At 36.9% G+C, this 16,267-nt stretch overlaps 1 protein-coding gene across 6 annotated transcripts in view; it reads left to right on the top strand.

Moving 5' to 3' along the window:
- Nucleotides 1-16,267, top strand: part of JPH1 (junctophilin 1) — an 87,515-nt gene that overhangs the window by 46,709 nt on the left and 24,539 nt on the right. For 5 of the 6 annotated variants that reach the window (XM_080581631.1, XM_080581632.1, XM_080581630.1 and 2 more), the window contains exon 3: nucleotides 8,797-8,915. The exons of the other annotated variant lie outside the window; for it this stretch is intronic. In XM_080581631.1, the coding sequence (XP_080437757.1) occupies nucleotides 8,797-8,915 (119 nt within the window). The remainder of the gene's footprint in view (nucleotides 1-8,796; nucleotides 8,916-16,267) is intronic. 6 annotated transcript variants of the gene reach the window in all.

The following is a 16,267-nucleotide window of genomic DNA, read 5'->3' as shown; positions in this document are numbered from 1 at the left end:
TTGTAAGTAATTTCAAGTGTATTATTTTCTAAAAACTGGCATTTGATTTCATATTTTCTGATTTTTGTTTTCTTGTTTTTACAAGCATTTGAAAGTGGAAAAAATCAGTTAAAAACAGTTTATTTTGATAGAAAGATATTTCCTAGTCTTTTCCTCTTCCTGCAAGCTGTTCTTATTTTTCAGTCAGCTGTATTCCTGGGATCCTGATTTGTTGCTTTCTTATGAGCAGGATCTCAAAGAGCTGCCAGATATTAGTACTGATGATAGCATTCTTGTCATACCTAATATTTTATTAAATTTGTCCCTAGTAGAGAGCAGTACAGTTAAAAAAAAAAAAAAAAAAAAAGTGGCTGGTGAAAAATGCAGTGCCCTAAATGTACCCTAGAAATTCTTGTATAAAATTATCACAGCAGTCCATGTGTTCCCATTTCTTTGAGCAGGTTTGGCTTTTCTGTACACAATCATTATGGAATGGGGTTCTTTTTCCTTGGAACTCGTATTTTATGATGAAAGAAAGAGACACATATTTATCTCCTTTTTTTTTTTTTCTTAAGTATACCATAGACAGCAGCTAAAGCACAAGAGTGTACTATTTTTTTATGCTTCCAGCTAGGTTCAGAAGTTGTGCTCTTCAATCAACCTGCATAGTTGGCCATGATGATCAGAAACAACAAATTGTTTGCAGATATTCCCTTATCTTTAAAACAAACAAACAAACCAAACAACAATAACAACATCAAAAACACTCCCATTCCTGTCTGCAGCAATTACCATTATGGAATTGGGAAACTAAAAGAAAATATTGCTCACTAAGGAGAGTCAGTAATAAAATCAGATAATATATTGTTTATCCTATGAAATACGATAGGCGAAGGCACATTGAGATGTAGATTTCAGATGTTCTTGGAAGTTAGTGACATGAAAAGATACTGTCAGTGAATCACGTTGGGAAAATACCCTAAGAGCATAGTATACAAAAGTGGTTTTTGCCTGTTGAGTTGTAAGTTGACCCACAGGAAGACTTGGTTCCTGTCTGAAATGGTGTTGCTCCTCTTGCTGAAATTGAAGGCTGGGCCATTGTTAAGATTTCCGTGACGGTGCTAAGATGAAGTACAATCCATATGAAATAAAAACTTTTCTCATTGAAGTTTCTGACAGAATAATTAATGAAAGTGAACACATCACACGAAGAGACAATTCCATTATCCATGAGCAGATTATCTGGCATGCACATAAATAATGCCAGGCTAGTGGGACACCTAAGGTTAGTGAGAGTACCATGTAATTGCAGCTTGTCTATTGATGCTTTAACAGCAATCTAAAACCTTTTAAATCCCAACATCTGCATGAAAGTCTTTTTCCAAACAGATGAACAAAACTGCAGGACTGGAAGACTGATAAGGGAAATTAAACTAACAGCTTAATATGAAAAGTGGATTTTCAGAAATAGCTTATTTTTCAGGATGCTTTCCTTCATTCTCCTGAAATCTCTCTGAATTGCCGACCCCATATATGACCAGCACAAATTATACAAACATGTACCTCAGCACCCCTGAATTGTTGACCACTTCTGGTTTTCTTAATGCAGACTATAGAAGTCTAAAGGAGAATGCAAACAGGTTCAGAATAAACATAAGAAGGTTGATTCCACAATAAAAACAGAGATTGGTGTTCACCATAACATATATATAACATATATATATATATATATAGTCGTAGGCATAGCAGAGCTGCTGTCCACTGCAGGAATTTAGCATCCCTGAAGTTCAGAGGACCAAACTGCAAATATCTCAAGTGTCTTACTTTTCATGGAGTGAGAGGAGTGCCTCCAATGAGGCATTTACGTCAGATGTCTGAAATACCTAATGTAAACAGCCTCTAAATCATCTAATCTCACTTCCTGTAAACAAAAGGCCATGTCATTTTTCTCAGAAGAAAAAAGAGGACTTTTAGTACACTGCCTAGTATCATTTGCAAGACTTGGAAATCTTTTTCCGTGTAAAATACACACAAAACATTTCAAGGGTTGACTATGCCTAAATTCAGTTTCTAATAGTTGAACCAGTTATGTCTTCGTCTGAAACACTAGTCTTCTCCATTTTGTCTTCTGCATTTTCCACTGTTGGATGTATACACCATGATAACGGGTTTCTTAGAATTTCTTCAATAATGAGTGGATAGGAGACTGAGGAAGCTTAAATCAAAAAGCTCTTCTCAGAACCTTGATTATTCTGCGGTCCTGACATTTCTTTTTCCTTCTTGAGACGTAGATGAGTTGGGCATCCATTAGTGGCTTTATGGATTCTGGATTATGTTGCACAAAAAGAACAAATTCCTGTTTACACTGGATTTTTGTCTCCTGTGCGTTGAAAGACCACATTAACCCTTCTTTTCCTGCAGTGTGGGGCCATCCAGGGTGATCTCATACTCCTGTGCCTCTTTCCATGTCAGTCTCCCATACCGGCTAGGTTTTTTGTTCCCCAGTGTTCTGTTTCAGTATGGTCAAATGCAATGTTTTTTGGAGTTGATATATTGAATTTTAGGTTACAACCCAATACCGTGTCCTCCTGTGTATTTTCTGAATCCAGAAGTCCTATAATCTGCCAGTTCTAACACAGTACATTTTAGATTGTATTGAGACATTATAAAAGTAAAATATTAAACACCTCTGGAGCAAAGCCCAATTCCTAAGGCAAAATGTGCCTTTCCTTTGATGTCTTCTGGATTAAGTTTTGAAATGTGTCAGTAAGTTAGATTTTAATCCATTTTGATATGCCTTATTTTAATAGGATGTAATTTATGCTGTTGTTTAATTATGTTGCTAAAGGGTACAAAATCAGAAACCTTGCAAAAAATCCAAGTATGTTACGGCAATCTTGATAAAGTATTGGACCTGTAATCATTACACGTGTAGAAGTGTTTAGTAAAGTCTACTCTTTGTGAAGGTATGGCGTCTGGCATTATTTGCTATTAGCCTATAAATCTTTACGGATGTAAACCCAGTTTATTTATGCTGTTATTTATGTCCAGGACTGACTTCTGGTTAACCAGTCACTACCCCCAAGATTATTTTCTCAAGTACTGAAACCAGGTTGGCTGTCTGCCAATTCTATGGAATTTCCTCCGTTTTTCATGAGCTTTTAAGTAAAGGGTAGTGTTTTTTTCAGTTTTTCTAACGTGTATTAGGATTGAAAAAATATGAAATGAATTTAGTCTGGAAAGGAGGAATTTTAGAAACAGAGTCCAGTAGGTAGTATATACAGACTACAGTATGGGCACTGTGCACGTAGTAACTCTGTTTATGCTTTACTACTTAGGAGTTTGCTAGTAGTGCCTAGGTAGTCCAATTCCTGAGTGAAGTCAGTTCATGGAGAAGGAACCAGCTGGTTAAAACCAAAATCTAGCAAAGCACAAAGGAGATTGGTCGAATAAAGCACTTTGAAGAGTTTTAAGTTCTGTCTCTCTTGACTGAAGGCATGTACTTCATTTGGTCAATTCCATCTGCACTTCAGAAGCACTATAAGTTTCTCACTGACATAAAGCTCTCATGTTGCAGTATCTGTAAATAGTTCTTTTTCCTCTCTGTTTCTCTCTGAAACTTCCATTTCTTGTTGGTATTCAGTGACATAGCCTCAATTCTAAGGTGTATTACAGAAATGAGTTGCTGAGAGTAATGAATATAAAGCCTACAGTTCCTAGGTAGCTCTACATGTTTGTGCACATACGTATTTTTAATTCTATCATAAGAAAATAGTTTTTCACACAGTATTATCACTGAAAGAAGATGAGCAGGATGACTAGTGCACTTGATAAATGACAGTTTCCCACTTGCTTTATTAAAAAGTGCATAGATGCTAGATACTTTTTTGGCATTCAGTGTCAATATATAATATAAAAATTTGGACATAGTGACAAAGAGAAAATTAATCTACCAAAGAATCATTCTATGAAGATTTTCTCTTCCTCACCAGCTCCTCTTTTCCTGGAAATACTATTGATATCTATAGGAATTTTCACAGTTGAACCTCCAATAGGTAGAGGAAAATTTATAAATGTTGGAAAGTTTCATACCTGGAAAGAAAAAGAAGCAAACAATATTCTTTGCTTTCTAGAAAAATCACTGAATTTTAGAATTCGGGAAGATGGGATTTTTTTTATAGAATTTCACTTTCAAAAAAGGACGATATGGATACTAACCTACAATACGTGATGTTAGTCAGACAAACCTGATAGTTGCCATAAATTAAATTTCTCTGACAACTTTATGCATGTTTAGTCTTTACTGAAATTTTTGACAATATAGAAATCTGTTAGTAACTACCATTGTTAAGATTATTAATTTAGTATAATTTGATAATTAGGAACATAATTGTGTTTCATATATTTGACAAACAAAACTGAGAAAAATATTTCTATCATTTTAAGAAATAGTAAGCAAGCTACTGGACAGCTTTATGTTGGAATCCCTATGTTTAATACAAGCTGGAAAATGAAACAAAGTAAATGTACATTGCTTACATTTTTGGTTGACACTGAATCAACATGCATTTCAAGTATGTGGAAATACAAAATAATCTGGAGAGTAATGGACAGTTCTAAATGGGGTTTAAATTTAGATAAACATTACATAATGCATGCAAGACAAATGGCATTATATGTAAGCATTGTTGCTGCAGAGTGCTAGATAATGTTGGTTAAGCTCTTGAGCTCTCAATATTCCTCCAAGTCACTTTTCAGGCATAAGTAGATGAAAATCTGATTGCAGCATTGTCGGAAGGGGACACTGTAAGATCCCCTGACTCTGTGCTTATAATTTCTTGAGTGTAGCTGGGATCCATGTACAGGTTTACCTACCTAGCCAAACAGAGAAGAAAAGAGGTATCAGTAGCAATACCAGTGGTCCTGCAGTCTAGAAAGCTTCGGCTTCTTTGAAAATGAGACCCTGATATGAGTCCAAATGAAATTTCTCATAGCAGTTATTCAGTTAACCATTGGTCCTGCAGCACTCATTCACTCATGACATAGACTGGTAGATTTAGGGGCTCCACATTCAGTCGCCTACTACCAGCACTGTGTCTGAGCTTGTGGCTGTAGCTGTGGGTTCATTTTCTAATGTAAGTACAGCTTGATTCCTACCACAGGTATGACTTGATTTTATCCCTGTCATGATTGCATTGAAGACCACTGTGGGCTCATCAGTTAAGTGGCAGACTGTTCCTCTAAATGTAATTTATTTTTAACATATTAATTTTATATTGGTTTGAAAGTTTTCAAGCCCTTTTGAGACATCATAGAGAATATTAATGGTAGGGTAATGCTTTCAGGTAGATACACATACAAATACACATGGCAATTCCAAACTTAGTAATGTGTACTAGTAATGTGTGTTATGTGATACAGTTGATAAGAATTCATTTTCACAAAGTACTCTCTGTTGAATTAAAAGAAATCATTAAAGTTCCTTTACTGTTTGTTAGAACCCGAATGCAGCATTGCAAAGCAGGTTGCTATTTTCCCATACTGTTTTGCAGTTTGTGGGTTGCTGCGTACTTTCCTGCATAGTTTCTATTTTGCTGCTGAAACTATAGATTAACCCTTCCTGGAGAATGTGTAGAACAGCATGCAAAACCTGCAGAAGTCTTTTTCTTGGCTGTGGGGAGAGGAGAAATTTTTGAGTGTTCTCTTTCAAAAATTCTCATAAAGATTTCTTGTTGCAGCAAGAGATGTGGAGTTCTCTGGGGAAGAAAAAAAAATACAACAATTCTCAAGTAGATAGTGGCTGATTTCAACTTGATGATATATCAAGTCACAGGCTTAAATGGCCATGATTAATTACTGATAATAAACAAAACTTCAAGACTTTACAGTGACAAAATTATTCCAGGGCACAAGTTCAAGAAATAGGCTTTCCTGCACTGTGTAGAGCGTGAGTGGAACAAATGAGTTGCATTTCAGTAGGGCTGTCTGGCTTTGGTATCTCTCCCTTATAAAAGTTGTTATTCAAAACCCACATCTCTCTCCACAGTCTCTGCTAATAGTCCCCACTAGTCGGGGAGTGCAGGGCAGAATAGAGCAAGTACAACAAAACATAGTGCCAAGCAGGAGTTACTCTAAGCAGGCAATTTGGAAAACACACAGGCAAATCAAAGAAAGAATGAAAAAGAAAAGAATATTAAATAGCAACAGAAAAATATTTGAGTCTGCAACAAGTAAGCATGCATGAAGTGAAAAAATGTCTGAATATACGATTGCAAATTGAGACCAAAAAGTACACATTGCTAGTTGGCCAGTAAAGCATCCAAATGCCAAGGTGCTAAATAGCAAATAACGCAAATAATGACGAGCCCGTGTTCACAGATGGAGTGTGCAGCCCTGTGTTATACAGAGCTAGATGCTGCCCACTTCTCTTCTTTTGGCATTTGCCAAGTGTCGTTCGTGGATGATGCTCGCTGAAGAGGCCAGCAGGGAGATGTCTTGGTACAGCCACGTGCTCACATTTCTGGCTGGCTGCAGCTACAAAGGCGGCAGAACGGCAGGAAGTGAAAGGCAAAAGAAGAAGTAAAAGGTGAAAGATAAGGCAGCCAAGCAAAACAGCACTCATTTGCCTTCTGTTCCACTGGCTTCTTCCTGCTGTGACTTGCTTCTGCCCAGCTTCACGTGGCTAAGCTTCACTAGCTCGTTCCTTGAGTAACCATGCCATTCCTTCACTGCTTCAGTACGTGTTAGACAGGATGTTTCTTGGGTGTAATACTACAAAAATTCACAAGCATCAATAAACAACTGGCAGTATGTTTTCCTGGTGCTGGTCATTTAGTATACTAGCTTTTAAAGTGTCTACTGCTGCTGTGACAATAGCGTTAGACTATTTTTATATGGGAATAGTCTAGTTGTTCTATCGTCACAAAAGGGTGATCAGAGTCTAGTTTATCCATGTGCAGACTACATTATTGTCTCATAAAACAATGTCCCAGTGCTATGATTGCTTCATTAGGTTTACGCTACATAGACATAATTATGCAGGAGCTAAGAATAGCTCATCTAATTGAAAATAATGATTATAGAGAAAGAACAGTTTTGATTGCTGTTACTGAACAAGCGCATACCGTACAACCCTTCATGAACTGCACAGAACACATATGGGATTATAACGTGTTTGTTTTGATTAACAGTTTCTTTCCTGATCCTGACTACAAGTCAAAGGTGTTATCGCTTATTTCCTCATTATAATCTTCTTTTTGGAGACCTAGAGGGACCGATGAGAAAGCAACATAAGCTGATATTTATCCGTTAAATTATGACAAGTTAAGCTTTGAAATAACATTCAACATTTATCCACACACACATTTTGGGGAGGATGTAACTTAAATAAATCTTCTCTAGGCACCACAGATGAAACTATGTGTTTTTTTATGTCTGTGTTTGTACTACTACCCTATGAGATTAAGCATCTTTTTAGAAATGCAAAGTCTGCAATACTGTTAATCTCTTGGTGCTCATTCAGTTCAATACTAACATTTAATTCTTCCTGTGTCTAGAACACATAGAACTCTTCTTCATTCCTTGCAAATAAAACTATTTTTTTTACATAGAAATCACTGAAAGTTTGGGGGTTTCATTTATATGGCTACTGTTGATGTTATCACCCAGCTTTTGGGATAAAAATTGCAGCTTTTGTTGTCCTGCTAATTTATTCTTACTTAAATGTAAGCTTTCTGCTAGAATGCTATGAGAAAATTCCTGAGATCATAAAATTGAATATAACTGTTTTAGAAATGTTATGACTCTCTCTAGAGGCTCTGAAAAACTCTGCTGTTTTGCCATGTTTAGCTTCCCCTCGGTTCTAATGAAGCATTTTATAGCTCTAGGCTATGTGCTAGCACTGCAGAGACACAGAGATCACTGCCATCAGGAATTTCTATACAGATGACCATTTAAAAAATGAAGTGGTGAGGGAAGATGGGACAAACAGCGATGCAGTTGTGCAGTAACACAGCTATCAATTTGCACAGTCAGGAGTGACAGGCACTTGCACAAGCTCTTCTTGAGTCCTTTTTAAAAATAACAGAAGAAAAAAGGGGAAGCAGAGTGAAGATTACTTTATGAAAGCATTCCAAACTCTTGTCTTGACTTCAGAAAAGTTGCCTTTTCAGATTGTTTTGGATTTGAAATTAAGTGAATTACAAGAATTTAGAAGTGTTAAGTCCCCATTTATATAAATGACTATTGAAGCATCAAACACATATTTTCTATCCGATTCTTTTCCAACATGGTCTGACTGTGGAACACATTTCAAATTTTGGGGACAATATACCTCAATTTTGCCCTTCCCCCAGTATTGAACGTTAACTTTGAAATGTTGTAAAGGTGTTTTTAAAGGCATTCCACAGTCCCTTTGAACACCATGTGTCCTGGTCTCACAGACCCCTGTTTGGGAGTCAGTGTAGTGTCCCAGTCTGACCTTCTGTACACTTCTGTGTATTAGCATTTGACCAAATAATCATAATCTCAGTTTCAATTAGATACCTTTTTTTTTTCTATTGAGAAAGTTAAATATTAAGCCGAGTTGTGAATTGTGTACCTACAAGTAAATGTGATACAAGGGTGAGCAGGACTGAAAAACTGACTAACACGTTGATTGTTGAATACTTTGATTTGCAGTGATTCGCAGCACATGGGACTAACTGAACTATGCAGTACAGTGCACAATAGCTAAGGGCAGCTGGACTTTACTCTTGCATTATTGATGCAACTCATAATAGACTCCTCTGCATATAAACTGTTTTCTACTCTGTACAGAACGGCACATGCCAGAGCTAAAGCTGATGCCGCGGATCAGGCCGCTCAGTCTGCTCGCCAGGAATGTGATATTGCAAGAGCAGTTGCCAGAGAACTTTCACCAAATTTCTACCAACCAGGTAATTATAGATCGGTTTTGTTTTGTGGCTAGTCTTTTTTCTTGCAGTAGAAAGGTTCTGTGTTAAATTAAAAAGTTTATTCCATTTTGAATGTTGTTCATACAGACGCAGTAGTTATGTGACAGTAATGAAGACTGCATGTTCCTCAGGGTGGTTTTGTTTTCATTTTGTAATTATTTGTTGACTGTTGCTTTGTATAAAACAGTGCCCAAAAGTCAGTATCAAGCATACAGCTTTGTCTGAAGTTAATCGCTTCTTCAGAACGATGTCAATGTAAGACTTCAGAGAACATAAATCAACAGAAATTCAGGTTGTTTTTGTGGAGTGTTCATTATGGGAAAGATCCTTTTTACTATCTGAGGGAAATTTTGACAGTCTTGGCTAGCTAAGGCCTGAGCTCTGGAGAATGCTTTGCCATTGCACATCTATAACTCGTGAGGGACTCTTTCCTCTTATGCCTGTGGTGCTCTGTGGAAGATTAGTCCCAGACTCAGGATATCATGGCATCAATTCTGTGTCACCTAATTCTGTGTTACACTGCAACACATTTTCACCAGTCACATGGTTTGAAAAGTTGCTGTAAAAGAAGTAATGTGTTTTTTACCTTGTTTTTCCAGTGTCTTTTTATTAGGTTAATATTTTTGCGTGCTGCTCTTTAGCTTAAGGTTGAATAGGTGAAATGGATCTTCATTTATGCAAGTTAATGTATTTTCAGAATTTTGTCCTTTCTTTCACCTGTCAAATGAGTTTTTATATCATTTATTACTTTTCAAGGACTTGTCTGCATTTTTCTTCTAAAATAGATTATTGTGTACACTTACTGTAATTTTCTGCAGATACAAACCCCTTTGTCCTTAAAGGTACTACTACATAGTACAGGCTAGTACTATGACCCCATAATTGAAGAACTATCTTTTCAACTTTTTCTAACAATCCACATTTCCTTCATTTTCAATGTATATCACTACAAATAACTGGTTCATAAGTCATTATTGTCAGTTAGGCTAAACAGCACTTTTTTTTTTTTTGCTTTATTTCTAAGTATTCTGTTGTAGAGCGCAATCTGTGTATATTGGGGTTGGGAGGGTTGGGGCTTTATTTTTTTATTTGTTTAGTACATAAGTCAAAGGCTGGTCACCTCACGCAGGTTAGAATCTCCATTCCCCTTATTAACCTTCCTTTGTATCCATCCTGGTTTAAATGTGTCTTTCTTTAACATGGGTGACCAGAACTGTAGGCAGTGCTCAACAGAAGTAATTGCAGCAATAAGACTACTGGCTTTAACATGGTATCACTATGTACCTTTCACTGTTGGAAATTACCTCAATACTTCCTCTTCTGTGGACTCATCATATCAGTGGCCCACATTTACTCCTGTGATACCAAAGTCTTTTTTTTTTTTCATTATTTCATTATTTCACAAACTGATGAACTCCCAGTTTATAGCAGCAGTTCATCTTACTGGTCATAAGTTAAGTCATAGGTTCAGTCATGCAGAGAACTAATAGCAAGGACCCTGTCAAAGGAAAGCTTGACAGAGAATAGAAACGAAGGAGTTAAAGCACTTGGAGTGGAAGTATTTCAAAGCTGCTGAATCCTTGAAATAAGGAAATGGCTAGAATACTCAAGAGAAAATGGAAACGTGTGATGGTGTGAAATGCGACACCAAAAAATCCACCAGATAGAGAATTTGTTAGGTGTCTTTTTTTACTTCCTGCCACAGGATAGGAAGTAACATTGCTGACAAATTGGCTGAGATCTGGGGAGAGAAGGTGTAGGATTCTTATTTTCCTCTCACTTAAACTTTTATTTCAGTTACCAAAGGCAAGGGTTTGTATTCTTTCCCCCATTCCAGCTCTGTGTGTCCACAGTGAGTTACAAAACATTTCTCAACATCTTCTAACTCTATTCTTTGTATGGAAATGTCTATCAATTAGTTAGCTAGTTGTCAAAAGATAAATATCTCTTTTGGAATCTAAATTTTACATTTCCTAATTATTTTCAGGGTGGCTGGATATTTGTATACATTTGAAAAGATTGTTATTCCCTTTGCTTGGATAACCTCAAGATGCTGAGATTTTGACTAAATTTCACTTATTCCAAATAAGCTGCAGCAAAACACCAGTTTTGTACATCATTGTGATGCTTTCAGGTATTACTGTGTCAGAGAGCCTTTTCATCCTCAGTGTTCATGATGTCTTCTTCAGATACATTCTTCCAGAGCGGTACCAGTTAACCCTGAGACTCACATGTACAAGTGCTTGCTTATTTATATATTTCTCACATGCCATACTATGAGTGATAGGGCAATACTAGCAATAACTTTTGTCATTTAAGATAATAAAATAAAAATACATTTTTAAAATATTTACATTCCCTCACACAAACAGCAGCAAGTATCTGCTCTTCGAGTAGCATTTTTGTATGTTTGAATGAAAACAAGGTAAGCATTGTTGCCTCCTAATAGCAATTTCTCAGTTTTCTTCTGTTGCTTGAGCTTTTTAGTTTTACAATTCCTTTTTAAGCTTCTGTTAGTGCTTCTAAAAGCTAATGACACATGTTGTATCTCAGTTTGTGAAACTATTGTTAAGAGAAAGCTTACCATTGTGCTAAATTGTCTTGAAAATTACTTATGTGTGGGAAAGCGTAATTTTTCTCTCTTTGCTTCAGCTGCTTAGAATGGTAAACAAACATGCTGTCAGCAAGAACCAAATGTATGTAGCAAATCAACAAGAAAGAGAGAAGAAACGTGAAATACGTATAACTCTCCGTAAACAAGTTAAGCATTTTTGTCTGTCTTAAGGAGTGATCTCTGCACTACCTGAGACCTAAGTCAGTTTAAATATTTGAAAATCTTTGATAAAGCTCTTAAATTTCAGATTCTTAAAATATAGCCTTCTGGGCCATATATCCTAGAATTATACAAAATTTATAATTACAGTGAGTATTCATAACTCATTGTACCATGACAGTTCTCACTTCCCAATTACTTTCTCTTCATTTAAATTTTATGTTCATTAAGACATTCATCAGAAGCTGCCAAGATGTTCTAGCTTTGTAATGTAGTTTAAAAGGAGATTGAAATGAGAACAAAGCGTTAGGAAGCAAAGCAACAAATAATGATGTCAGTCTGAATCATGAATGTTGAGGTGCCATAGGAATCTTCATATTTAATTTTCCCAGTAATTAATTTCCTTAATATTTGCATATTAGGAAAGCAAGCATGAGTAAGTGTGATTGAAAAGGTTGATCTAGGGGTTCATAAGGTTGCAGGGAGCTGTTTTCTCTAAGCTCGTTCATGCTGGACTCAGACAAGATTCTGCTAGTGGTTGATAGCAATGAAGATGGCATATCTTTGTAGAGCCCTATCCTCAAGGTTGTAGGTTTTGTACATTTAGCAAATGTTGCGGACTTTATTGAGGCCAGACTTTACAGGCCTTTTTATTGCTAAATACAACGAATTTTGAGAAATCCCAGCTCTGACCTGTTTGTTTCCTCTAGGGATCACTAAACTTGTAGATGTGTCAGAAAAGAGCATGTTAGGACAGGAAACAAATGAAACCTGAGCCATTTTCTCAGTCAAGGGAGTTATCCAAGGACAGTTTGAGTGTTTTTTTTGTTTGTTTGTTTTGTTTTTTTTTTCTCAGAGAAAACCAGTAAAAGTGGTTTTGTGTCTCTTGTTAAAGCCTAGAGAAGGGTAAATGACTAATGGAAGTACTGTATCAAAGACGTAACAGACAAGAAAGGCTTTTGGCACCCAGTAAAAAGGGAGAAGATTGTTCTAGTCCTGCATAAGTTTAATGGATGCTGTGACTTATCCATTCATGCTAAATTCTACAAGCCATCTCTAGCATATACTCCTGTAAACACACTGTCAGGAGGTAAGCTAAAGTATGAACTTGCACAGACTGGACAGCTAAGCTGTAATTGTCTGTGTACATATATATCCTGCAGCAAATGTATACTCTTTCTTCATTCAGTTCAAATGAATAACATTTGATTAAATGAAAGAGGGGTAAAACTACTTTGCTGCAGGGTAAGAGCAGTCTGGGCACTTTACCATGGACCAATTAAGCTCTGGAAATTCAAATCTGAATTGTTTTATGGCAGATTATTTATCAGGCCAAACAGCTGCCTGAAGAACACACGTGGCTCACAAGAACAAGTCTTCCAGCTTTTGACATCCTGAACAAGGCACAAAAGAAATAGAGAAGCAATTTAGCAGTTAATTCTCACGAAAGAGATGGACAGAATTTTAGATGAAATATATGAGCATGGAACAAAGGTTTTCTAATAAAAAAAAGAATAAGAATTTATAGTTTTTACCGGGATTTTTTCTTCTTTGGATACCATTACAGCAACACTATCAATTAACATTCTGACATCACTGGTTTCAAAAACAAAAGCATTTTAAGCAATAGGCAATTTCTGATGATTTCTAGTGCATTAAAGAGAAACTGCATTTTACATTTTCTTTTGACCAGTGGTTGACGTCTGTAGCCTCGGAAGAAAACACATCCTTCCCATCTTCCTCCTCTCTGCCATCTCCACCTCCTCCAGTTCACAAAATGCAAACTCCATATGGACAGGAAAGAGAGATTTCTTCCTGATGCTAATTAACAGGAATGTACTGGCTAAATGCATGTGGACCAGGCCAGATATTTTTATTTTAAAAGCCAATTACAATGAGCATTTCCCCCTGATTACAGTTACCAGCCATGCCATCAGTTTGTGCCTTAAAGCATAAGGAAGCTCACTAGTTATTCTTAGTCATGCAAGAGCCTGTTCGTTTTCCGAAATGATTTGACATACGGCTTCATCATCCTCATGCAACTGTTGTTGGATTCTTCCTGTGGTATCTTTCCTGTACAATTTATTACTTCCATCCTCTTTCTACATAAGTTTGGAGAACACTATACTGAGGCACTCGTGTTTTATCTGATAATCAATGAAACAAGGTGGGCTAAAAGAAAAGGTGAGCTTCAAGCTTTATTCTTGTTTTTTCCCTTCTTTTTATAACTATTGTCTGACCACTTGACTTCCAAATTTATCACCAGTCTTGCCAAGCCCTAGATACAGAAGCATTATCTATGTATTATCTGTACATTATCCATGCACCTATCCAGATCTGTTGTCCTGCCCAGTGAGGACTGCCCAACTCACTGGCAGTCTGCATCCATCCTGCCCCACTGTCACGCACACGCTGGCTCAGCTCACTCCCCAGCCTTCCTGAATGCGTCTGGGACAAGTGAGTGTGGGCTTGGGAGAAGGCAAAGGAAGGAGAGACTGCAAAGGAATGGCCTTCATTCTTCCGGAATGTTTTGTCAATCACTCCAACATACTTTTGAGTGACATAATCAAGTGACTTGCTTAGGGAAAAAAAAAGTACGTAATTAACTTTAAAAACTGATAGCAGAGAACCAGCTTCCTGTAGAGAAATAAAGCTGTTGAAATCACTGTAATTTTCACAGGCTTCCATTAAGTACTGAGCTAGTTAATTTACATCTAGATACAACTGTAAAGGCTACAGAATCTGACTGTGAAGCTAACCGGATAGTCAGGCAACTAGCCTGGGCCAACTTGGGTTTTGTCACTGCTAAGTTGCTATCATGAAGTACCTTCTTAAAGCCTTCTATGTTCCTCTGAGCTGCCACCATGGGAGGTATGAGAGAAGGAGGTCAGCGCTACCTTAGCATTTTAATTGACTCCTGTTTCCCACTCAGTATTATTCATTTGCCCTCCAAAAGATCCATTACTTCCAGGACACAGAACCTGACCACTGTTGTCCTGCTTCAGCGGATTTCTATATTGGTCCGTCCCAGTGTCCATTAGCCAAGGACAAGATGAATTAGGGTCTATCACATGGGTACATTATCACAGCATGTCAACATTTCCATTATAAATGCTATTTATAACTGTCATAAATATTTGTTCCAAGTTGAAATTCAGCTAACAAGGTCTATACTGTGAGAACTTGACTTACAGTGCCACTTTTCACTAGAGTATGGTGATTTATTTTTAAAGGATTTTATTATACTAGTGCAGACTTAAATTATGTTGAAAAAGGGTTTTGTTTTTAAACATGTGATATCAGTTATACTGGGCTGCTAAGAGCATCAAGATCTACTTGACCACCAGCAGTTAATACTTGCTGCTGGTCTGTGGGCTTCTTTGCTGTTGTTTTTATAGGAAGTGGGATGCCAGAGATGTATTTCAGAGGAAGGGGTAGAAAAAGAATGATCTTTGCAGTTGTGTTGCACATTTGCCAGGGACAGAGAAATAGATTAATAATATACAGAGCATTTTATTCAAAGAAAGTCTGCAAGACCTAAGGCTAACAAAGAAGTAGAGAGAGTTTAGAGAGATCTGAAAAAGAAATACAGTGTTTAAATTATAGACCTGAGTAATACAGAGAAATGCCTTTTTCAGAATGGTGTGAAAGATCATGGTGAGAATTTGGAGAGGATGAAGATTTCTGCATTTTATTCATGTAACAGTTATTCTCTCAGATCTTAATCTGAACAGGAGTCAAATCTGGAACTGAAACATAGCCAGCATGGAATTGGTAGTTGATTTTTTTGGATGGTGAGATTAGACAGGATGAAGAGTGTAAGAAGAGAAGGAAGTGGGACCAAGAACAGAGTAATCTGTGATTCTCTTCCTTGAAAGTATGTTTAAAGAGGGTAAGAAAAAATGAGGGGAAAATAAGAGGATGAATCATAGAAGTTAACAGAGGAAAAATGTTCCAGAAGAGTGTGTGGCCAACTGCGTCAAAGGAGGTTGAGAATAAAGTACTGGTACTGAGATATGACGAAGGAATCAGCAGAGGCTCCTCAGAAAGTATCATTTGAGGTTAAAAAGGTATTTGTTGGGCAGTTGATAAACTGTGAAGTATGGGTTAGATTTGGAGAAGAGGAGCAGTAATGGGTTATGGCAAACAAAGAGTTTAGAGGTGAAAACCTAGAGCTTAGCGTTGAAGAGAGAGTACTGACACTATGTAAGAATGGTAAGTGACATGGTGATTGGGGTTTTTCTTAAAATATGAAGATCAATAATACCTCGGGAAAGAAGCCACAAGAGGATGGACGGCTAAGCACATGCCCTAATTTTACCAGAAATAAACTGATTGTTGAATTTGTATAGTTCTGGCATTTCCAGTGCAGTAGTCAGTTCTGATAGCCCACTTCGTAAGTTTCTTAATTGAGTCCATTGCTACATATAAAAAATCAATTTTGCCAGGAGTGCGGTGCATCTTAATGAATACTGCCTTGTTTTCATGACATACTGTTTCTTAATATTGAAAAATATTGAATTAACCCTTTACCCTCCAACAAGATTCATAAAACCTCATA

The sequence above is a fragment of the Anser brachyrhynchus genome (genome assembly GCF_964034855.1).
Source record: "Anser brachyrhynchus genome assembly, chromosome: 2".
Classification (NCBI taxonomy): Eukaryota; Metazoa; Chordata; class Aves; order Anseriformes; family Anatidae; genus Anser; species Anser brachyrhynchus.
The sequence above is the reverse complement of the archived record's forward strand: the minus strand, read 5'-3'. Positions and strand labels throughout refer to the sequence as shown.